Raw genomic sequence first — 25,291 nt, forward strand, 5'->3', positions numbered from 1 at the left:
TAAAGAAAATATCTAATAAAAAATAAATAAAATAGCAAAATTTTATTTTATTACCAAAAAAAAAAAAAAAGACATTGGAGAATACGTTATTTCCACTGTGCAGAGGCAGAAGATGAGGAGATTGTGGAACAAGGTCCTCCCCCACACACACACACCCCACAGTGACACACTTCCTTTGACAAGGCCACACCTTCTAATAGTACCACTCCCTAGGCCAAGTGTGTTCAAACCACCATACTACTTATTGGACCTGGAACAAGTGGTGAGATGGAAAGAGTTAGTCAAATCATTTTCTCCATAAAACACTTACTCTTCATATCATATCAGACTATGGGAGCATAGGCAAACAAACTAGTAAAAGTTCTTCCTGTAGAGTTTATAGACAAAGGAAGGAACTTCATAACAACCAAATCATAGTAGCAATCATTGTAACATTGCATCTACGATGTTAAAATATATAAATATGTTATATTTATAAAATATAAATATACAATACATTGCATCTATGATAAATATTAAAAGAAAAAGAAAGACAAACTCAAAAAAAAAAAAAACCCAAAAAACAGTCCTGGCAGTTGTGGTGGGCACACTTCAGTATTTTAAGAGGCTGAAGTAGAAAGATCTTGAGTCTGGAATACTTAGTGCACTTAGTGCTAAGAAACACCATCAAAGATAGAAGTAGAAAAGTAAAAGCTTACTTTTGATAAGTTAAATGGCCTTTGACCAGAAGATGAAATCCATAAGCTCCAAGTTATAAATTCCGATTTTACAATGAATCCCACATGATCAAGTGAAATGACTTCACCGCTCACTCGAAGCTATGGCGCTCTGCCGACGCGATAGTCTATTCTCTGTCTTCATGTTCATGTTTTTCCCCCCCACTCAGATGTTGCAAGAGCAATCGAACTACTGGAAAAGCTACAAGAATCTGGAGAAGTACCAGTGCACAAGCTCCAGTCTCTCAAAAAGGTGCTTCAGAGTGAGTTTTGTACAGCAATCCGAGAGGTAGGACGCCGAGAATGTAACAACTGCCTTTGGCCATATGTCTTCTGAGTAGAAAACACATTTTGCCATATAAACAGTTGAAATTGTTAAGCTTGGAACCACATCTTTGCTTTCTGCTTTTAGTTCCTTGGACAGATGATAAAATATAATTTAGTCAGCTAAACTCTTAAATTAGACCCAGGCAGAAATTATACATTTATATAAAACCGAACATTGATTTTATGATACCGGCGAAGGACCTGCTTCAGCAAGTGACTGTAGTGTGCATTCTAATATACTGGGCAGTCACACGAAGCCACATGGAAATTCAAATAGAAATAATCATAATTAATGAGGTGGTTTCTTAGGGGTACACTTGAGTACATTTTTCATAGTTAAGTCTTAGAGAGTAATTTCCTACCAATTGAAGTTATGCTTACTCAAATATTAATGCCTAGTGTGATAATGGAAATATTTCCAAATAGACTGCCATGCCTTTGTAGCAAATCCGCAAAATTCTTCTTGGCTAATCATTGTTTTTGCTAAGTGAGGTAAAACACATTGTGTTAATATGACAATTTAAATTTCATAAATTGGATCTTGGTGGAATTAACTTACTCAACTGATTAATTTAATTGGTCACAAGAAAATCTCCTTGAGAAACATAAGCTATCTCATTTATTTATTAACCTATTATTCCTCATCCATCACTCACTAGAAACCCATTAATCAGAAACTGTAGCCTATAAATCCAGCTTAGGAGTCACAGCTGATGGATCTTCTGCTGGTCTCCTCCTGAAGGCCACATAAAGCCACTCAAGACCAGAAAGAGTTTGTTTTAGCACAGAGCACATGTCTCTGAAGGACATATGCATCAGGCTTCTATCATCCTTTGGAACTCTGAGTGGAGGCTGGGTAGGGGTTTGGCTTATACTATGTTTGTGTTCAGTTTTTTTTTTTTTCCTCCCATGAAGCTGATCACTATTTGCTCTTTGTTGGTACTGAGCATAGTCTAAATAAATAACTATAATGACATTACTGAGTTTTCAACCTGTAAGTTAATCAAAGGCTGGAAGGAAATTTCTCAAGATCTGCTAGTTTTATGGCAAGTCACCTTAATACCAAATGTACACAGTGCCCAGAAACTGGTGGATTCCTCTCAGATAACCTCCTGTGAACTCTGTAGAAGTTACACCTGACTTCTCCAGAATCTATTTCTCCGTCTTTGAATTTGCAATCCCTTGAGGTTTTGTAGCAAAAGACTTCCTTTTTCAGAGATTCTATCATCTCTTCTGTGTCACAACATTCTGGTTTCTGTGACTGAAGGACAGGGAACATAAAATATCTCTCCTCACTAACTGTATGGCTCATGATCAATTTAAAGGCTCCACATCCACAAAACTTGCACTCTTTGTGAAAGAAAATGGTGTCAAGGAACTGGACAATAGCAAATGAGAGACCAGTGATACCATAAACAGGAGAAAATCAGAATCAGAGATGATGGAGTTCGATTTGATCAATTTAAGGTCAGAAAAATAGAATAATTGAAATATTGAGAAAAGTCACATGCATCCCAAGGAGGATAGTGTCTCGCGCACAGCAAATCACAAATGCAAAACCTCAAAGACAATAGTGGTCTCAATGCATGAGTAGACGAGTCCAAAAGGCAGCATAACTTCATGCAATGAGCAAAGTACATTCCCTAGAAGCAGCCTGAGAACAGGTTACATAAAGCTTCATAGGTCATATAAAAACACTGGACTTTATTTCCTGCGAGGCATTCTGGGAGAGCTTTGACCTGATTTGACTTGTTCTGGGAAAGGCAATGAACGATAATGAAAAAACACAAATACTGGTACAAAAGTAAAAACAAGAGATCAGAAACAAAGGACTAAGGACATCAAGTAAGAGATGGGATGGTGGCAGACAGGCAAAAGCAGAAAGCTATCAATTTTTTCCTATATTTCTGAGATGAAAATGAACTGTGATTAATGGGGAATTAAGTATCTAACATCTAAGAGACAGAATTATCAGCAGGTTCTTAGTTTGTGGTTTGAAAACTGGATAGACATGCAAAAAATGTTACAATGAAGCACATTATTTAATATAATCAGTACATGCTAACAGGTAAGAATCTAAAAAAATTCACTGAAAAAAAAGAGAGTATAAACAACATAATTACCTAACACTGTGCACAATTGAACTGGTACAAGTGATTTTAGGTCCACACTAATGTTGACAGTCATAAGTTTGTTCTTAGAGTCAATACTTATGGAATCATTTTGCCTGGAATCTGTACTACTGGTGTAGAACTAGCTATGAAGGTACAGTCTGCAGTTATCTTCATTATTATTTCTGCCTTGCATTCATATTTGCTGTGGGAAGCAATAGAAACATTGTAACACAACAACTTTAAATGGTATTTTTAATGAAAACACCTTCATGATGATACGTCAAAGAATATGAGTATATGTTGCAAGATAGGTGAATCAAAAGCCAATAAAGGAAGTGACTCAAGGAAGTCTGGCAACAGATACCTAAATGTTAAATAAGCTTGGGCCAAGAAAATTTCATTCCTGGTCTCTATATGGCAGGCATGAAATCTCTGAAAATTTTGATGTTCACTTAAGTAATCTTTGGATTTTTTTTTCCATTTTTTATTAGGTATTTAACTCATTTACATTTCCAATGCTATACCAAAAGTCCCCCATCTCCACCCACCCCTACTCCCCTGCCCACCCACTCCCCCTTTTTGGCCCTGGTATTCCCCTGTACTGGGGCATATAAAGTTTGCAAGTCCAATGGGCCTCTCTTTCCAGTGATGGCCGACTAGGCCATCTTTTGATATATATGCAGCTAGAGTCAAGAGCTCCGGGGTACTGGTTAGCTCATAATGTTGTTCCACCTATAGGGTTGCAGATCCCTTTAGCTCCTTGGCTACTTTCTCTAGCTCCTCCATTGGGAGCCCTATGATCCATCCATTAGCTGACTGTGAGCATCCACTTCTGTGTTTGCTGGGCCCCGGCATAGTCTCACAAGAGACAGCTACATCTGCGTCCTTTCAATAAAATCTTGCTAGTGTATGCAATGGTGTCAGCGTTTGGATGCTGATTATGGGGTGGATCCCTGGCTATGGCAGTCTCTACATGGTCCATCCTTTCATCTCAGCTCCAAACTCCGTCTCTGTAACTCCTTCCATGGGTGTTTTGTTCCCAAATCTAAGGAGGGGCATAGTGTCCACACTTCAGTCTTCATTCTCCTTGAGTTTCATGTGTTTAGCAAATTATATCTTATATCTTGGGTATCCTAGGTTTGGGGCTAATATCCACTTATCAGTGAATACATATTGTGTGAGTTTCTTTGTGAATGTGTTACCTCACTCAGGATGATGCCCTCCAGGTCCATCCATTTGGCTAGGAATTTCATAAATTCATTCTTTTTAATAGCTGAGTAGTACTCCATTGTGTAGATGTACCACATTTTCTGTATCCATTCCTCTGTTGAGGGGCATCTAGGTTCTTTCCAGCTTCTGGCTATTATAAATAAGGCTGCTATGAACATAGTGGAGCATGTGTCCTTCTTACCTGTTGGGGCATCTTCTGGATATATGCCCAGGAGAGGTATTGCTGGATCCTCCGGTAGTACTATGTCCAGTTTTCTGAGGAACCGCCAGACTGATTTCCAGAGTGGTTGTACAAGCCTGCACTCCCACCAACAATGGAGGAGTGTTCCTCTTTCTCCACATCCTCGCCAGCATCTGCTGTCACCTGAATTTTTGATCTTAGCCATTCTGACTGGTGTGAGGTGGAATCTCAGGGTTGTTTTGATTTGCATTTCCCTGATGATTAAGGATGTTGAACATTTTTTCAAGTGCTTCTCTGCCATTCGGTATTCCTCAGGTGAGAATTCTTTGTTCAGTTCTGAGCCCCATTTTTTAATGGGGTTATTTGATTTTCTGAAGTCCACCTTCTAGAGTTCTTTATATATGTTGGATATTAGTCCCCTATCTGATTTAGGATAGGTAAAGATCCTTTCCCAATCTGTTGGTGGTCTTTTTGTCTTATTGACGGTGTCTTTTGCCTTGCAGAAACTTTGGAGTTTCATTAGGTCCCATTTGTCGATTCTCGATCTTACAGCACAAGCCATTGCTGTTCTGTTCAGGAATTTTTCCCCTGTGCCCATATCTTCAAGGCTTTTCCCCACTTTCTCCTCTATAAGTTTCAGTGTCTCTGGTTTTATGTGAAGTTCCTTGATCCACTTAGATTTGACCTTAGTACAAGGAGATAAGTATGGATCGATTCGCATTCTTCTACACGATAACAACCAGTTGTGCCAGCACCAATTGTTGAAAATGCTGTTTTTCTTCCACTGGATGGTTTTAGCTCCCTTGTCGAAGATCAAGTGACCATAGGTGTGTGGGTTCATTTCTGGATCTTCAATTCTATTCCATTGGTCTACTTGTCTGTCTCTATACCAGTACCATGCAGTTTTTATCACAATTGCTCTGTAGTAAAGCTTTAGGTCTGGCATGGTGATTCCGCCAGAAGTTCTTTTATCCTTGAGAAGACTTTTTGCTATCCTAGGTTTTTTGTTATTCCAGACAAATTTGCAAATTGCTCCTTCCAATTCGTTGAAGAATTGAGTTGGAATTTTGATGGGGATTGCATTGAATCTGTAGATTGCTTTTGGCAAGATAGCCATTTTTACAATGTTGATCCTGCCAATCCATGAGCATGGGAGATCTTTCCATCTTCTGAGATCTTCTTTAATTTCTTTCTTCAGAGATTTGAAGTTTTTATCATACAGATCTTTCACCTCCTTAGTTAGAGTCACGCCAAGATATTTTATATTATTTGTGACTATTGAGAAGGGTGTTGTTTCCCTAATTTCTTTCTCAGCCTGTTTATTCTTTGTATAGAGAAAGGCCATTGACTTGTTTGAGTTTATTTTATATCCAGCTACTTCACCGAAGCTGTTTATCAGGTTTAGGAGTTCTCTGGTAGAATTTTTAGGGTCACTTATATATACTATCATATCATCTGCAAAAAGTGATATTTTGACTTCCTCTTTTCCAATTTGTATCCCCTTGATCTCCTTTTGTTGTCGAATTGCTCTGGCTAATACTTCAAGTACTATGTTGAAAAGGTAGGGAGAAAGTGGGCAGCCTTGTCTAGTCCCTGATTTTAGTGGGATTGCTTCCAGCTTCTCTCCATTTACTTTGATGTTGGCTACTGGTTTGCTGTAGATTGCTTTTATCATGTTTAGGTATGGGCCTTGAATTCCTGATCTTTCCAAAACTTTTATCATGAATGGGTGTTGGATCTTGTCAAATGCTTTTTCTGCATCTAACGAGATGATCATGTGGTTTTTGTCTTTGAGTTTGTTTATATAATGGATTACATTGATGGATTTTCGTATATTAAACCATCCCTGCATCCCTGGAATAAAACCTACTTGGTCAGGATGGATGATTGCTTTAATGTGTTCTTGGATTCGGTTAGCGAGAATTTTATTGAGGATTTTTGCATCGATATTCATAAGAGAAATTGGTCTTAAGTTCTCTATCTTTGTTGGATCTTTCTGTGGTTTAGGTATCAGAGTAATAGTGGCTTCATAAAATGAGTTGGGTAGAGTACCTTCTACTTCTATTTTGTGAAATAGTTTGTGCAGAATTGGAATTAGATCTTCTTTGAAGGTCTGATAGAACTCTGCACTAAACCCATCTGGTCCTGGGCTTTTTTTGGTTGGGAGACTATTAATAACTGCTTCTATTTCTTTAGGTGATATGGGACTGTTTAGATGGTCAACTTGATCCTGATTCAACTTTGGTACCTGGTATCTGTCCAGAAATTTGTCCATTTCGTCCAGGTTTTCCAGTTTTGTTGAGTATAGCCTTTTGTAGAAGGATCTGATGGTGTTTTGGATTTCTTCAGGATCTGTTGTTATGTCTCCCTTTTCATTTCTGATTTTGTTAATTAGGATTTTGTCCCTGTGCCCTTTAGTGAGTCTAGCTAAGGGTTTATCTATCTTGTTGATTTTCTCAAAGAACCAACTCCTCGTTTGGTTAATTCTTTGAATAGTTCTTCTTGTTTCCACTTGGTTGATTTCACCCCTGAGTTTGATTATTTCCTGCCGTCTACTCCTCTTGGGTGAATTTGCTTCCTTTTTTTCTAGGGCTTTTAGATGTGTTGTCAAGCTGCTAGTATGTGCTGTCTCCCGTTTCTTCTTGGAGGCACTCAGCGCTATGAGTTTCCCTCTTAGAAATGCTTTCATTGTGTCCCATAGGTTTGGGTACGTTGTGGCTTCATTTTCATTAAACTCTAAAAAGTCTTTAATTTCTTTCTTTATTCCTTCCTTGACCAAGGTATCATTGAGAAGAGTGTTATTCAGTTTCCACGTGAATGTTGGCTTTCCATTATTTATGTTGTTATTGAAGATCAGTCTTAGGCCATGGTGGTCTGATAGGATACATGGGACAATTTCAATATTTTTGTATCTATTGAGGCCTGTTTTGTGACCAATTATATGGTCAATTTTGGAGAAGGTCCCGTGAGGTGCTGAGAAGAAGGTATATCCTTTTGTTTTAGGATAAAATGTTCTGTAGATATCTGTCAGGTCCATTTGTTTCATAACTTCTGTTAGTTTCACTGTGTCCCTGTTTAGTTTCTGTTTCCACGATCTGTCCTTTGAAGAAAGTGGTGTGTTGAAGTCTCCCACTATTATTGTGTGAGGTGCAATGTATGCTTTGAGCTTTACTAAAGTGTCTCTAATGAATGTGGCTGCCCTTGCATTTGGTGCGTAGATATTCAGAATTGAGAGTTCCTCTTGGAGGATTTTACCTTTGATGAGTATGAAGTGTCCCTCCTTGTCTTTTTTGATAACTTTGGGTTGGAAGTCGATTTTATCCGATATTAAAATGGCTACTCCAGCTTGTTTCTTCAGTCCATTTGCTTGGAAAATTGTTTTCCAGCCTTTCACTCTGAGGTAGTGTCTGTCTTTTTCCCTGAGATGGGTTTCCTGTAAGCAGCAGAATGTTGGGTCCTGTTTGTGTAGCCAGTCTGTTAGTCTATGTCTTTTTATTGGGGAATTGAGTCCATTGATATTAAGAGATATTAAGGAAAAGTAATTGTTGTTCCCTTTTACTTTTGTTGTTAGAGTTGGCATTCTGTTCTTGTGGCTGTCTTCTTTTTGGTTTGTTGAATGATTACTTTCTTGGTTGTTCTAGGGCGTGATTTCCGTCCTTGTATTGCTTCTTTTCTGTTATTATCCTTTGAAGGGCTGGATTCGTGGAAAGATATTGTGTGAACTTGGTTTTGTCGTGGAATACTTTGGTTTCTCCATCTATGGTAATTGAGAGTTTGGCCGGGTATAGTAGCCTGGGCTGGCATTTGTGTTCTCTTAGTGTCTGTATAACATCTATCCAGGCTCTTCTGGCTTTCATAGTCTCTGGTGAAAAGTCTGGTGTAATTCTGATAGGCCTTCCTTTATATGTTACTTGACCTTTCTCCCTTACTGCTTTTAATATTCTATCTTTATTTAGTGCATTTGTTGTTCTGATTATTATGTGTCGGGAGGAATTTCTTTTCTGGTCCAGTCTATTTGGAGTTCTGTATGCTTCTTGTATGATCATGGGCATCTCTTTTTTTATGTTTGGGAAGTTTTCTTCTATTATTTTGTTGAAGATATTAGCTGGCCCTTTAAGTTGAAAATCTTCATTCTCATCAATTCCTATTATCCGTAGGTTTGGTCTTCTCATTGTGTCCTGGATTACCTGGATGTTTTGAGTTAGGATCCTTTTGCATTTTGTATTTTCTTTGACTGTTGTGTCGATGTTCTCTATGGAATCTTCTGCACCTGAGATTCTCTCTTCCATTTCTTGTATTCTGTTGCTGATGCTCGCATCTATGGTTCCAGATCTCTTTCCTAGGGTTTCTATCTCCAGCGTTGCCTCGCTTTGGGTTTTCTTTATTGTGTCTACTTCCCCTTTTAGTTCTAGTATGGTTTTGTTCATTTCCATCACCTGTTTGGCTGTGTTTTCCTGCTTTTCTTTAAGAGCCTGTAACTCTTTAGCAGTGCTCTCCTGTAAATCTTTAAGTGACTTATGAAAGTCCTTCTTGATGTCCTCTATCATCATCATGAGAAATGTTTTTAAATCTGGGTCTAGATTTTCGGTTGTGTTGGGGTGCCCAGGACTAGGTGGGGTGGGAGTGCTGCGTTCTGATGATGGTGAGCGGTCTTGATTTCTGTTAGTAGGATTCTTACATTTGCCTTTCGCCATCTGGTAATCTCTGAAGCTAGCTGTTTTAGTTGTCACTGTTAAGAGCTTGTTCTTCAGGTGACTCTGTTAGCCTCTATGAGCAGACCTGGAGGGTAGCACTCTCCTTAGTTTCAGTGGGCAGAGTATTCTCTGCAGGCAAGCTCTCTTCTTGCAAGGCAGGTACCCAGATATCTGGTGTTCGAACCAGACTCCTGGCAGAAGTTGTGTTCCACTCACTAGAGGTCTTAGGATCACGTGTGGAATCCTGTGTGGGCCCTTGCGGGTGTCAGGCGACTCAGCTGGCAAGGTAGCCGGGGCTCGAGTGGAGTGGAAGGGGTTTGTGCCCCAGATCAAGCCCGGGTAGCCTGCTTCCCTATGTACCGCAGTCTCAAGTTCCACGCGATTGGATTGGGGCAGGCACTGTGTTCCACTCACCAGAGGTCTTAGGGTCCCGTGGGGAGTCCCGTGTGGGCCCTTGCGGGTGTTGGGCAAGACTCTGCTGTCAAGGTAGCCCGGGGCTCGAGTCTCGAGTCGAGCAGAAGGGACTTGTGCCCCAGATCAGGCCCGGGTAGCCTGCTTCCCTATGTACCGCAGTCTCAAGTTCCGCGCGATTGGATTGGGGCAGGCACTGTGATCCACTCACCAGAGGTCTTAGGGTCCCGTGGGGAGTCCCGTGTGGACCCTTGCGGGTGTTGGGCAAGACTCTGCTGGCAAGGTAGCCCGGGGCTCGAGTCACGAGTCGAGCGGAAGGGACTTGTGCCCCAGATCAGGCCCGGGTAGCCTGCTTCCCTATGTACCGCAGTCTCAAGTTCCGCGCGATTGGATTGGGGCAGGCACTGTGATCCACTCACCAGAGGTCTTAGGGTCCCGTGGGGAGTCCCGTGTGGACCCTTGCGGGTGTTGGGCAAGACTCTGCTGGCAAGGTGGATTTTTTTAATTGTTAACTTACCTGGGTTTTTTGTTTGTTTGTCTTTTACAAAAATATCTGCTACCTAAAATTTAAACTGCATTATTGGCTATAAGTAAGAAAGCAAAACTAGGTACAGGTCATACAATTGCCAATAACATCTGTTAAAAACAAGAAGGTAGAGTTAGCCCTTGTCAAGACTGCCTAATATAAATGTAACAATTGTTGTTAACACAGCAAAACAAGATACAGATCATACAACTGCCAAAAACACGCTCAGAATTAGAAGGCAAGGTTAGCTTTTATAAAGAATGCCTTATATAAATGCAACAATGATTATCCTTGTATTATGAGGTAATTTTCTACTTTGCTATACCAGTAGGGTGAGCCTACTGAGTCAACTCTTGGCATATGCACAATGATTTTTAAGAGAAGAGTTGAATGAGATTTTATGCTTTATGCAAAAAATGAATGCTCAGGAAGTATTAAAAGTCTTCTTATTTTTTTTAGTAGCATGTGCTACTAAAGTCTGAAAACATGCATATTGAGATCAGTATTGAGAGGAGGATCATCAACATACACACATGACAGAGGTCTTGCTCTATTAGTAGAGAGGTGCTACACAGTAATATGCCAAGTTACACGCAGCATCAAACTCAGCACACAGACAGAGGTTGACAGATTTTTATTTCTTTGGTTGTGCTTGATTGTTGACAGATCTTCAAAGAACTCAATCAGTGATCAAACTGCTCCCATTCTGTGAATAACCTCAGAGTGCATGACCAAGAAATAGAGTAGTATGCGATACTACAATTCTATACAGAGATATATCTATACAATCAGATGAGAGAATATTCACACAAGAGTTGGATGACGGACAAAATAAGGATTGTACCACACTGGCCATTTTTTTTTTGTAATTTTTTTTAAAGTAAATTCAACACACTTTAGCTCTACACTGAATAGATAGCTATAACAGTCTAAATTTTAAAGTTGAGGTACAAATTTAATGATTTCAAAATGGCGATATTTGATTTCATAAGAGCAATTTAGCAGCAGGGTAGTTGCCAAGACAGGATTTCCCCCATAGTATTTCATGCTCTGTGTGTCAGATAAAGAAAGATGTGTATAAATGACAATATTTAAGAGACTAAACATTCCTAGTTCTGGGAGGTGCTATACATGCTAGTGTAGAAGACAAGTAATGAGTCTCACACGGCTACAACTCTGCAAGTTGCACTAATGATTTATCTGCAAGATATGCAGGCTGGAACAATGGTGATATGGATGCTAGGAGAGCAGGGGACCACTTTTCTACTGAATTAAATACCTGCCATGAGCTGGAACTCATCATACCTTATACAGTTAATGAGGTCAAACCCTGAGTTAAGACAGATCACAGGACCTAGGAGGAAATACACTACTATTATTCTGCTAAATGGACACAGCGATAAAATGACTCTTAATGAACATATTTGGATGAAGTGCCCTTGCAGAATGATAGGGTAGCTTTTGGGTATATACCCAGGATATAGTGGTATAGCTGGGCCTTGGGGTAGAGCTATTCCCAATTCTCTGAGAAACAACCAAATTGATTTCCAAAGTGACTGTACAAGTTTGCACTCCCATCAGCAATGGATGAGTGTTCCCTTTGCTCCACATCCTCACCAGCACCTGCTGTCACTTAGGGTTTTGACATCAGGCATTCTAGTGGGTGTAAGAAGGAACCTCAGCATCGTTTTGATTTGCATCACCCTGATGACTAAGGATGTTGAACATTTCTTTATGTGTAGCAGATGTGCCAACTGGTCTCTATGGGGCCCCTAATGAGTAAAGCAGGGGTTGATCCTGACTCTGTTGCCTGCTTTTGAAGCCCTTCTCTCTAGCTGGGCTGCCTTGTCTGGCCTCAGTGGGAGAGGGTGCACCTGGTCTTGCTGTGAGTTGTTGGGCCTGGGCAGGGTGGGTGGGTACCCATGGGGAGGGGGCTTCCCTTCTCAGAGGAGAAGAGGGAGGATGGGGAGGGACTTAAAGGGGAACTGGGAGGAGAGAGGGGCTGCAATCTGGATGTAAAGTGGATAAATAAATAAAGGGGAGGGGGAAAGAGACAAAATAATCTCCTAATGTCTTATGGCTGTTCTCATAGCTCAATGTATCCCACAACCCTGAGCAAATAAACTTGTTCTTGCAGTAGATGGAACTTATTGCAGAGACCCATAACCCTTTAAGAGCAAGAGACTTTGGAGTGCTCAGCCATAAATGTGTTTTTCATACCCTCCCCCTCCAAGGCTCAGGGATCCATGCAGACAAAAAAAAAAGCAGAAAGATTGTAAGAGCCAAGGAGAGTAGACAACGTTAAGGAAACAACATTTTTGATACTCATAGCTGATGCACATAGTAACTCATAGAAGCCCTGAAGGCACTCAGGAGACTGATACAAGTCAAGCCAGGCAGAATCCCAGTAGGGAGGAGGGGAGGCGAACACAAGGGCCACCCCTAGTCAAGAAGCTATTCACATATGGTAGCTGCTGGGACTTGAAAAGGATCAGTTTTCTTCAATGGAGTAACACTGGGTGTACTAATCACCCTTGGGGTGGCCCAATGCCCAGGAGTAGATGGCTTACATAAATTGAACTCCATGAATATTCAGGGATTTTTCTTTTGGTTTTTTGTTTGTTTGTTTGTTTTAAGAGAAAGCACATGAAATTGGGTGAAGGTAATCTTGGAGGAACTGGGGGACAGGAAGGAAGATGATAAAATATACTGTATTAAATTCTCAAATAAAAAATAAAAATAACAAAAACTAAACCATTACCAGAGAGAGAGAGATTTCATTTGATTTTAGCAACTGAATATAAATTATTTTCATAGCCAATGCAATCAAAACAATTTATTAGTAATTTGGTTACTCTGACCATCTTCCAGACTGTAAAGCATTTGAGCTTCCAACTCTCCAGGATCCTGTGCTCCAGTCTTAAGTGAGATAAACTGCCAAGAATGCTTCCTGGAGAGGAAGACCTCCAGCCTTTATTATTGTACTATGCATGCTTGAACCAAAAGTATAGAACAAAGTTATATAGTCACCCAAATTACTTTCCTTGGCCAATGGGGGTTGGGGGATGGGGATATCCTCATGGGATGGAGGGGGGGAGGCTGGAGGAGGTATGGGATGTGAAACAGTCAGAGGGTGGATCCAGAGGGGATAAAATATGGGGTAAAAAATGAATACATACATACATACACATATAAATACATACATAAATAAAAGATTTTAAAATTTTTCTAATGTAGTAAAATGTGAGAAAATATACCACCTACACATGCGTATTATGTTGTCATAGTCTGTGAGGTTGTACCAAAATATACTAATTCTCATCTATTACTTACCACACTCTAGAATTGGATTTTTCCATCATCATTAAAGGTACACATGGTTATCCCAACTGATTATCCAGTGGTTTGTGAATAGAAACCTTACTGTGCTCCGAATTCCTCTGGAAGCCATTGAGTTAGTGCACGGCTTTCTTTTGCTTCCCTAGGTAGTTTGTAGTATGACGTTATCAGACTGCTAGGACTTCAGAGAGAGAAATAGATGGCCTAGTCAACCTTAATGAACATATACACAAAGCAAGAAGTTAATGCTTCTTACCCCCAGTCCTCAAGGCTTTAAGAATATTGTTCCATAACAGAATCAAGGGTATCTTGACTGAACAAATCTCACAACCAAACACAATTTATTTTGACAAAAGGCTGAAATCAGTACCTTTAATTGATGCCTTACACATACTCCCTGTCTCCCTCCCCCATTTTTAAAATTAAAAATGACCTGGGATGGTTGCTTAATTATATTTTCCTAACATCCACAAGGCCTTATTTGGACCCCGGTATCAAAAACAATAAACTAAAGTAAAAGTAAAGTAAAATAAATGAATGAATAAATGCATGTGAAAATTAATAGTCAATACAAGTCCCGATATGTACTTTATAACTCTTTGAGGAATGTGAGTCATAATGTTTCTCTATTTCTTCCTTTTGTTCATGGGGATAGAATTCATTAGTCCTCCATTGGTAAACTATTCCCCATGTAAATCTTATACTATTTCTCTATATAAAGTTTCCATACCACAGACTTAAAGGTATAAACAAATATAAAGGTATAAAAGAAAAGAATACGATGTCATCAGACTAATGTTTAGTAAGACATGTTTTTCCCCAGGGAACATGTTTCCCAACATGTGTTGGGGTGAGCACATGTAACAAAAGTCGTAGGATGCATAAGCTGATGGTGTTCTATACTGCTCAGTCTACCATGTGAACCAAAATGTAGGTATTAGCTTCATGAGAGATTATTCTGAAGCTATGGTTATTTAGAAGATAGAGCATAGAAGCTGAATTTCCCAGAGAAAAATGTACTAGGATCAGAGGTAAGAAGAGATTACACAAAGACAACAGAGGAAAAAGAACTGGAAAGAAGAGACAGAAGAGAATCGGGAAGAATAGGAGTGAGGGCTGAGTGTCGGTGGAGAGAATGAAAGGACACAGGCAAGTAAGCAGTATTGTGGACTGATACAGTAAATAGACAAATGTGCAAAAATTATAGACAATGCTTGCAGACAAACCTAGGTCCACTCCCTTGCTAGTTACTTAATTATATCATCTTTGTATTTCTTAAATTCTGCAATCTTGATTGTGTCTTCTATTTGAAAAATAACATAAGACAAGAAGTCCATGGGAAGACTAAATAAAATGAAATAAAATATTAAATATCTTCACAAACAGAATGCCAAGCTAAGAGTAATTGCTCAGTAAATGGCAAAAAAAAATTGTAGGAAAGATTTCCTGAGTCTTGTGATAATAATTAAAATGTTTGATATGTTTTAGTAGAAACATTAGTTGGGACAAAATAAAAAGTATCCTTGCAGTTTCTTTTTTAAATCATGGGAGCAAATGATGAAGTCTTTAATAAGAGGCATACTATATTATATATTTTACAAATAATATATATTTTATATAATAAAAGGCATGTTAAGAGAGATGTTGACACATGGTTTTGCTTTTTGAATATCTCACCCAACATAGAAAGAGACACGGATACCCGGCCATATGATGACCAGGCAAGGATAGTGATGATGTCATAGGAGAGAAATCGTGTGCAACATGTTATTTGTTAGCCAATTTGATTGGATAAGGGTAATGACATTTACCCTTTTATCATTTGATTGTATAAGGTTAATGACATATTACCATTCCACAGCACCACATAAAAAATATTAAGAACATAGATAACCCAAGCATATATGAGACTATCCATTGGTGGCTTTGCTAGAAACGTGTCTCCTGATAGCAGTAACAAAGGTTATAGCCTATATTTCACAGAGAGATTTTCATTTTTTTCTTTGAATGGTGTGATTTGATGTCTGATACACATTTTGATTGTATATCAGCTAAATCACTGTCGTAAGCATCACCTACTGTTGTGATGATCCCAACGCTTCTATCTAGCTATTTTGAAATGTAAAATACCTTGTGGTTAACAGTGATCTCCCTTCTGTGTACAGCAGAACACCAGAACTTATTTCTGCTGATTGTGATAACCCTCTCCCACCACTCCCCTTTCGTCTTCCAGATGTTGCTTTTCTTCACTCCCTCTAATGAGCTGCTTTTAGAGTTCACATCTGAGTGAGATTATGCAGTGTTTGTTGTACCACTTGGCTTTTTACTTTCTCTAACAAAATACCTGAAAGAAGCAACTTAAGAGAAGAAAGAAATTTTGGCTCACAATTTAACAAGGCATGGGGTCCAAACAAGGTGGCTAAGAAGGGAGCGGATTGCTTTGCATTCTCTCCCAGGACACAGATGAGTGCTGGAGCAACCCCGGTTGTCTTGTTCTGTTGTGCATGTGTGTGAATGTGCATGCATGCATGTGTTTTCCTGTGTGTGTGTTTAAATTTTTATTCAATCTGGCATCTAAATTAACAGTATAGTACCTCCCACTTTCAAGATGGTCACCGTTTTCTTAGATAACTGTGGATGGATGGAACCTCCCTCACATATTCCCTGAGGAGTGTCTGCTAATTAAATTCAAATCCAATTGAAGTGACCACTTTAATTAACCATTGTATTTGATCTTCTGTACATAGCTTCTTTCCCACAATGCCCTGAAAGTTCATCCATTTCTGCCTCAAATAATAGGATTTTGTCCCTTTTTAAATGGTTGGATACTCTTCCTCTTTGTATGTGTACCACATCTTCGCTATGTATTCATCCTGTGTTAGAGATTTAGGTTTGTTTCAATACTTTAAAAACAGCTACATTTATTTATTTGTTTGCAAGGAGGGCCATACCATGGCACTAGTGTGGAGGCCAGAAGACAAACATCAGGAGTGGGTTCCCTCCTTCCAACATGTAGGTTCCAGGAATTGAATTCAGGCTTCGAGGCGAGCATCTTTACCCACTGAGCTTGCTTACGAACTTTGTTTTAATTCTTAGTTCTTGTAAGGAGTCCTTCAACAAACATAGAAGCACAGATCTCTCTTTCACTCTCCAATTTAATTTCCTTTGGGTATATTCCCAGACTGGGAATGCTGATTCATACATTGGTTCTATTTTTAATTTTCTGAGGAACTTCTTGTGACATTTTTCAAAGTAGTTTTAGAAATGAGCATTTAGGTATCAAGAGTGTTCAGTGTCCCCTTCTCTCTTCACTCTGAACAAATTCTGGTTATCTTTTTCTCTGCTTGACAATAGTCAGCCAACTAGAATGAGGTGGTATCTAGTCGTGGTTTTATTTGTATTTCCCCAGTGATAATGGACTTTTGTATGCTTTAAGAAATGCATAGTAAAATATTTCATCCATTGTTTCTACATTAAATAACACTCCCCCCCCAATTTAATCTTAAGTCCCTTCAAGACTCTAGACATTAGCTCCTCATTAGAGGAAGAGTTTGCTAATGCATTGTGCCCTACGGGGGCTTCTACAACAGGAAATCCTAAACTGAAGATTATTTATAAACACAGTAAAGTAAGAGGCAACATATAGAAGTATATGTATATATAGGACACTTTTGGGTTTTTTCTGAGACAGGGTTTCTCTGTGTAGCTCTGGCTGTCCTGGAACTCACTCTGTAGACTAGGCTGGCCTCGAACTCAGAAATCAGCCTGCCTCTACCTCCCAAGTGCTGGGATTAAAGGCATGTGCCACCTCACCTGGATACATGACACTTTTAATTTAAGTTTTGTTATGTTAAGTTCCTTCCTTTATCCTGCCAAAGCTACAGTTATTTATGGCAAAATGTGCGGGGTTGGTTATGCAGATTTTGTTTTGCTTTGCTTTTACTGTTTTAATAAGTTTTTTTTAATGCTTTTTCTTTGTGTAGGGTAGAGTCACATAGGCTCTTCATGTACAACTATCATCCTTGTGGGAACATATCCAGGGTACTACCACATTCAACAGTATTAAAGAAAATGTATCTGCTTTAAGGTTATGCATATCTCTTTCTCTTCACATTAAACTAAACTGGAAAATGTCAAAGAAAAGGAAGTTGATGGCCTTTACATTTCCTTTGATTTTATTTGCATTGCCAAACAGTGTGGACACAAAAGCCAGACTGTTCTGTGCTAAGTTTCCTACCAATAAGCATACACAATCAGGAAAGTTAATTTCTACATTTCTAGAAACTGCATGATTTTTTTTTTCATTTATATTTTCACTATAGAAATACCACAAACTTTAAAAGGAAGCATATTACTAAACTTATATTTGCCCCATCATGAAAGTCTTGACACTTTTCAATGAAATAAAAAAAAAAAAGAAAAGAAAAAAAAAACCCTAAGTAATCAGAGAGAGCTTCATCAACTTAAGCGAGCTAGAAATGCTCAGCCTGGTGGGCAGATCAAAAACGAAGAAAACTCAAGTAGGCCCTCTGTTCACTTGGTATAACCTCCTCCTGAACTCTGACATTTTGCTAATATTTTGAAGCCAATTGTGGTAAAAATAACAGCTGTGTCATTCCCATTTTGTGTGCAACTGGGCGAAAACTGTCATTGTTTCTGGGTTTTATGTAGCATGTGAAGGCTAATGAGCCATGGTGCATATGAGTGATGCTTCCTGGATCACTTTAAAGGCCAAGTGCTTCCAATAGTGAACTGTTTTTTGTTTTTGGTTTTGGTTTTTTGGTTTTTTTAATGAGGCAAAAGTCCTAATGGAAGAAAAGTCTTGGCAGAGCCTCTACATGCGGAGTACATGTGCGTCCTCTCCGTCCAAAATCTAGTCCATGCAGTGTGGTAAAGCCAGAGGCACTTAGTGCTTTTGCCATCAGTATGCATTAGTGTCAAAAGCCTTGCTTTTCCCTAAACAGATGCCTTTCCTAGGCCCTTGAAAGTGTCCTAGTAATTTCAGAGCCGTATCTTTGGAAGTATTGTCTCTAAAGGTTTTATTTAGAATTTGAACTAAGTTCATTGTTTTAGCTACCAGAGGAAAACTGTTCATGTATATAGCTGAACTAGAGTCAGAAGTTTCAGTGTGTGTGTGTGTGTGCGTGTGTGTGTGTGTGTGTGTGTGTGTGTGTTTGTGTGTGTGTGTGTGTGTGCTTGTGTGCTTGTGTCTGTGTCTGTGTGTGTGTCTGTGTCTGTGTCTGTGTCTGTGGTTATGTGTACAGGAGAAAAAAAATCCTAGAACAATTTGACAAGAGAATTTTATCTCGGTGACAAGACTTTGTTGTAAATGTGCGGCTTAAAGTTGTGGTCTAGCAATTCCATATTCTTGCAATTACAGTTTTTCTGTTGGTAGGAAACTCTGAATGCCTGCTGTTTTAGAGCAAAAAGGTAGAGCTGAAAAGATGAGAGCCTTCCCTGCTACAAAGGAGAGGTCAAAGAAGTTAAAAGTAAGATACCGACTGCCAGGGATGCCCAAGAAGCTCTACAAACACCGACTCTTGTAAAGGTCACTTCTGCTTAGAACATTCTCATTTGAAAGACGGCTTTAAAATGCTTTTCCTTGCTAACAAAAGTTGTTGATGACAACTTTTCAGGACGATTTTATTTCCCTTGAATACAAAGACTGTGGAAAGCTTGAATTCAACTGAAGCATCTTACAGAAATCTCAAGTGTTCCAATGAGAGCCATTCTGCCGTGCTGGGTATTTGATCCTCTTTTTGATTAAAAGTCATAGAAGCTGCAACTTGGAGTGCTCTCTGCTATTCAAATGGGCACAAAGGTGATTGAATACTAAGAATAACATTAAAAAAAAAATCCTCCAAATTTTAATGTCTGACTAAGCCAATGAAGGGTACTACTCATTGAAATTTATTACAAACAAAAATAAATCATTTTAATTAAGCCATTTGGCTTCATTGATCTCCAGGAAGTAGCCTTCTACTTTTATCAAAAAAATTAATCCTTTGAAGTATATTACATAAACCAAGGATAAATGCAAGGGGTGGGAATGAAGAGCAGTTAAATATATTTTAGTCCATGTTTTTGTTGTTACGAAAAAGAAGGAAAGGAGGGAAGGAAGGAAGGAAGGAAGGAAGGAAGGAAGGAAGGAAGGAAGGAAGGAAAAAGGGAAAGGAAGGGAAGGGAAGGGAAGGGAAGGGAAGGGAAGGGAAGGGAAGGGAAGGGAAGGGAAGGGAGAAGGGAAGGGAAGGGAGAAGGGAAGGGAGAAGGGAAGGGAAGGGGGAAGGGAAGGGAAGGGAGAAGGGAAGGGAGAAGGGAAGGGAAGGGAGAAGGGAAGGGAAGGGAGAAGGGAAGGGAAGGGAGAAGGGAAGGGAAGGGAGAAGGGAAGGGAAGGGAGAAGGGAAGGGAAGGGAAGGGAAGGGAAGGGAAGGGAAGGGAAGGGAAGGGAAGGGAAGGGAAGGGAAGGGAAGGGAAGGGAAGGGAGAAGGGAAGGGAAGGGAGAAGGGAAGGGAAGGGAGAAGGGAGGAAGGGAGGAAGGAAGGAAGGGAGGAAGGAAGGAAGGAAGGGAAGGAAGGGAGGAAGGAGGGAGGGAAGGAAGGGAGGAAGGAAGGAAGGAGGGAGGGAGGGAGGGAGGGAGGGAGGGAGGGAGGAAGGAAGGAAGGAAGGAAGGAAGGAAGAAGAGAGGGAGGGAGGGAGGGAGGGAGGAAGGAAGGAAGGGAATAAGGAAGGAAAGAAATGAGAGAAAAGTCTGAGACTGTGCATAGATTATAAAGAACAGATACTAGAAAGCCTGAGATCAAGGTGGTATCATCTAGGCCTGTCACGTCTTCTTGCTTCATACCCATATGGCAAAAGGTAGGAGGACAAACTCAGAATCTAGCTTAGCCACTGAATGAAGCCTCCTCTGTAAAGACTTACCCTCATGAACAAATAAACAGCTTTTATGGCTTACATGTATAAAGTCCTTATTCCATGACACTATCACAATGACAGCACTTGATTTCTGACAAGGACACATTCAAGCCATTGCAACCCACAGCGGTGGATTTCATTACATCAGATTCTGAAAAACATCCATCACATACTTTCCCATTATTCACCCTCAAAAAAAGACTATTCCCCAATAAGAGATTAGGAGACCAACATGAAACGCTGTACTAGTCTGTTCTCTATAATCTTACCAATTCTGTCTATCTGTAGTTACACAGCCGATATTGTCTTCAGGTGGGCTGTATATCGTCTGCATGGAAATATGGCATCATATATGGATAATATTATTGTAGAAGCATGTGAAGATTATGTATGTGAGGGTGGAATAGGAAGAGGAGGTGCGATGGGGTATTTAAATGTATGCGAGACATTTAAATAGTACACACCAAATGAAAGTGGAGGCATTTGAATATCTACCAGTGAAGTGGTAGCTCACTGTAGTCAGAATTTGTATTTATTTGATCATTAAATTACTGAACATCCTTTCTTATAATTACTGGCCATATGTGCTTCCTTTTCCCTTTTTGCATAAATGCTACACATATTAAAATAATAACTTTAATAACAACAAAGAATAGATGTACTCACTGCAATTGCTTTTGAGGATATGGTTCATAATTTCATCTGGGAAATTGCAGCAGTAGAATGATTACAGCATTCATTAGGAAAAGAATTTTTAAAATGCAATTGTAGTTTCTCTTTCTGCAGTATTATCTAAGTAGATACTTTTTTTTTTTATGATGAATGAAGTGTTTCCAACATGTCACTTTCTGGTAGCAAGAAGAGGGTCTGTGTGGCAGGAACCTTCTTAGACTGTAATTGCTCTAATGGGTCATTGATCTTAAAGTAATCTAAACAGACCCTCACAGTGGTGTGCAATGCCACAGGAGGCCGTTAACGTCACTGTTGGGTAAATACTCGGCTCAAGCATTCATTTGCTATTACAAATGATAAAATAAACAGTACATATTTCAAGAACCTTGTAATTACATGTACTTACACAGTAGTTCAAAATAATACACTCCTGGGAGAAGCTGTGCTTTATATCAGTCAAACGAAGTGAACATGATGTCTTGGGTTGCAATCATGGGAGTGGAAATCAGAACGTCTATTTTGGGCACCATAGATGACAACTGAATTCCCCCCTGCTGAAGAAGTCACTTAACCTTTTCTTGCTTTAGTACTCCTAGCGTAGATAAAGACAAGTCTATTTATAAAATCCTGTTGAAGTTGTTAGCTTACAGATTGGTATTTCTTCATCCAGCTGTCTGTTATTTCAAACAATGATTCATATGTATCAAGAGAAATAAAATTGCTATCAAATATAATCGCAATATATGTAAGACACCTAATAGCCTTTATGTTTTTTTTTCCTCTACTCTACCTTCCTATACTTTTCTATCAAAAGGACTATTCCAGATTTAAAGACTTAAAGACATACATGTCAAACATACTAATGTATTAAATATGCTTGTTCCAAATATATTTATTGAAAATGTAATGAAAAGTTAATGGTAATGAAGTCATCCATTTTTCTTAATAACAGTTTTAAGATTTAGTCACATTTTTGTGTTGTGATTCATTTGTTTTGACTGCTGCATAAAATTACATTGTGAACAATAATACACATCATTAATATACTCTTCCTTTGTTGGTCATTTAATTCATTTCTATGTCTTTACTATGAGGAATGATATACATATGTCTCATCATAGAGGACCACAGACTCTCATGGATACATACAGAGAAATGGACTAAAAGGTCCAAGAGGAATTAATATTAAAGATAACGAGGCCATAGAGATGTCACAGTCAGCATGACTCTTGGCATATAGGCATAAGGATCTGAGTTAGAATTCCTAGAGCCCACAACAAGCCAATGCTCCTCCAGCAAGACCTTACCTGGAGACAGAATTCCTGGGCACTCATTGCCCTGCTAGCCTGGAATATTAAAAGATAAAACAAGAGACTCTGTCTTAAACAAGGTTAAAGGGAATGACCAACGATCTGCTTCCAGTTACATATAAGGTATTCACACACACACACACACACACACACACACACACACACAGACAATGGCAGGTGTTTTTGTTGTTGTTGACTTGTTTTACATGTGCTATTTATGTAAATAAATAGAATTCTTAGTTTTACATATTCACTTCTTAAAATAATCTATACTCTTTGGAAGCCTTATATTATTTCCGCACTATGTAGACCAGGTTGGCCTCGAACTCACAGAGAGAACTTGCTACCTCTGCCTCCCTTCTTGAAACTGTCATTAAAATGCAGTGCAACAGTGCCCAGATCAACTGGTCTCTTTACATAAAATCACGAGGTCTCTCTAACCTGTTTATGTCAACAGGTTATGATGACATAGGGACAACAGTGCCACACATGTTTTTACAGAATCTCAAGCTAACTTCTGAGGAATGTCAATCAAAAACTTGGCAAAGAGAGCAAGTTTCCCATCGATCATTGATTTCTTATTTGAGAAAATATTTATTTTCTATTGAAATTTCTCTAATGGTATTCAGTTCCCTTACTTATGAGAAAGGACTTATTCCTGGTACAAGATAGTGCTTAACCAACAACCATAACTCACCAAGAGAACTTGAATGCTGGAGATTAAGAAATGAACTTACTTAAACAAGCTAGAAAATCTTTCCTACCTACAATATAATAAAGATATTCAAATTATTTACCAGTTCAAATGTCGAGAAAAAGCAAGACTGGAAGAAATCCAAAAGATGTAGAAAATTATGGACAGTTGAACTTGTCGATAATAAATATTTAAAATATTTTAGGATAGTCCAAGGAGTAGACTATAATTTATTAATTATTGTGGTTGAAATATTGTAATTATGAGTGCAATTTAAATCACTATGCTGACATTTCAGACAAAATACCTTGTCAAGCAAAGGCAATTATTTAAACAGTAGTGAAGAGGAAGAGAGCTATTTACATCGTTCATTTACCTTAATTAATTTGGGTATATTATGACAGGCAAGAAAAGTATTTTTCAAGATCTTTATGGCACTACGACTTCAAGTAATACAATAACTGAATCATACTTAGAATTTAAATTTAATGCAAATAAAGATAAACTTTGATAATAAAGAATCTCCTTAATATATCAACTTAATCACAATGACATAATAATAAAAACATGATTTATTTGAGTTATGGCTTTATAGTTTTCCAAGTGCTGTCAAAATTCAGTGGCAAAAACTGAAGTTTTCACTATTTGATCCTGTAACTATGCAGTTGTCCCTAACTTAAATTTCCATAGAGTAAATGTTGGCCTCTGTTAAATTATAGCTTTAACGAAAATTTTAGAGCATTTATCCCACCTTTAGGTTCATTACATAAATAATCATAGTGAGCAGTCAAAAGATTTTTTGCTATCAATTATTATGCTTATGTTTTAGAAGACATCATTTAATAAAAGAATTTGAACTCATTTTCCCTTTACTCTGTATTCAATGATGAAAAGTTTACATTGTATTATAAAATGCTAAAACCAGTTGAAATTAGTTTTAAATGTTATTTTACAATGCGTACTTCCTCAAACATGAGTCTACAAGCAAAAATGTGAATAATTCAGCCATTTATATATCAGAATATTTTGATTATTCAATGAAAAATTTCTACACATATAGAATTATTGATTTCCTTCTATAGTGATTAGAAAAGTATTTATTAAATTCTATGACAATGTACTATTAACAAATAGTATGAATAATACTATTATTATTGTTATATATCATTGAATATATCAATGTTCCTATTAACAAAAAAAACCAAAGTTTCTGATTACAATGACTAATTTAAATATACAAAACTATGTCATTGCACTTGATAGCAGCTGCATAATAGCCATTCTTATTTTGCTTTGAAACTAGAGAAATAACCTCTTAAAGATACTATTTCAGATATTGATTTTTAATACAATATTTTCAGTTTAATGCCACAGGTCATTTAGGAAATAGAGACACCAAAAGGTTTGATACTAGTTCCAGGGGACAATTTCTGTTCCTTTCTTTTCTCCATTGATACCCCCTTTGCCATGGCCTCTAAAAACTAAGAAATCAAGGGAAGACCTGGCTGGCTACCTTAACTTTGTCTTCTGCTTCATACTGTAGCTTTTACTGATAATTTTAACATGGTTTAGATTCAGTATCAGATTTGTATCCTCCTTACATGTCAAGTGCAGGGCATTTTGAGATGTAGTATGCCTGCATTCTGACACTATATACTAGTCTCTGTGCTATGTTTTCTCCAAAGATGGAACTGAGTTTAACAATGTCTCACAGGAGCTTTTCTGAGAAATGTACGCCAAGGAAAATTCTGCTCTCTAATAACCATATTGAAAGGTTATATATTTCCAATTTGTTAATTAACGCTAAGCAATGATCTCTGATGTACAGCTGGGCAGGTGGCATCTCTGGTCTCTTGGGCAGAGACTGTTAGATAGAAAACAGGAGTCACTCTCAGATTAGTGTACTAATTAATTCCAGAGAACTCCTACTTAGACTATATCAAAAGACAAGTGACGCATATACCAGAAATGTGGAAACCCCTGTGGTTTCTTTCATCTCTTACCAGCAGGAAAAAAAAATCTCTCTTCATCCTTGCATATGCAAATACTGACATGTTGGAAGACCTTTATAAATGATTACCTTGGTGCTAGGTAGGTGGTCTCTGATAATTACTGTTACACTCTTGTGGGTGGTGACTGATGCTTTATCAAAGAAAAGAAATGTT

The 25,291-nt window shown here is 38.5% G+C and overlaps 1 protein-coding gene across 5 annotated transcripts in view; it reads left to right on the forward strand.

Moving 5' to 3' along the window:
• Positions 1-25,291, forward strand: part of Lin7a (lin-7 homolog A (C. elegans)) — a 153,598-nt gene that overhangs the window by 51,476 nt on the left and 76,831 nt on the right. The window contains exon 2 of one of the 5 annotated variants that reach the window (XM_006513031.4): positions 887-969. The exons of 3 other annotated variants lie outside the window; for them this stretch is intronic. In XM_006513031.4, coding sequence (XP_006513094.1) covers positions 887-969 — 83 coding nt within the window. Of the gene's footprint in view, positions 1-886; positions 1,006-25,291 lie in introns of all 5 variants that reach the window. One more of the 5 variants, NM_001039354.1, reaches the window with a different exon arrangement.

This window comes from Mus musculus, chromosome 10, assembly GCF_000001635.26.
Source record: "Mus musculus strain C57BL/6J chromosome 10, GRCm38.p6 C57BL/6J".
Lineage (NCBI taxonomy): Eukaryota > Metazoa > Chordata > Mammalia > Rodentia > Muridae > Mus > Mus musculus.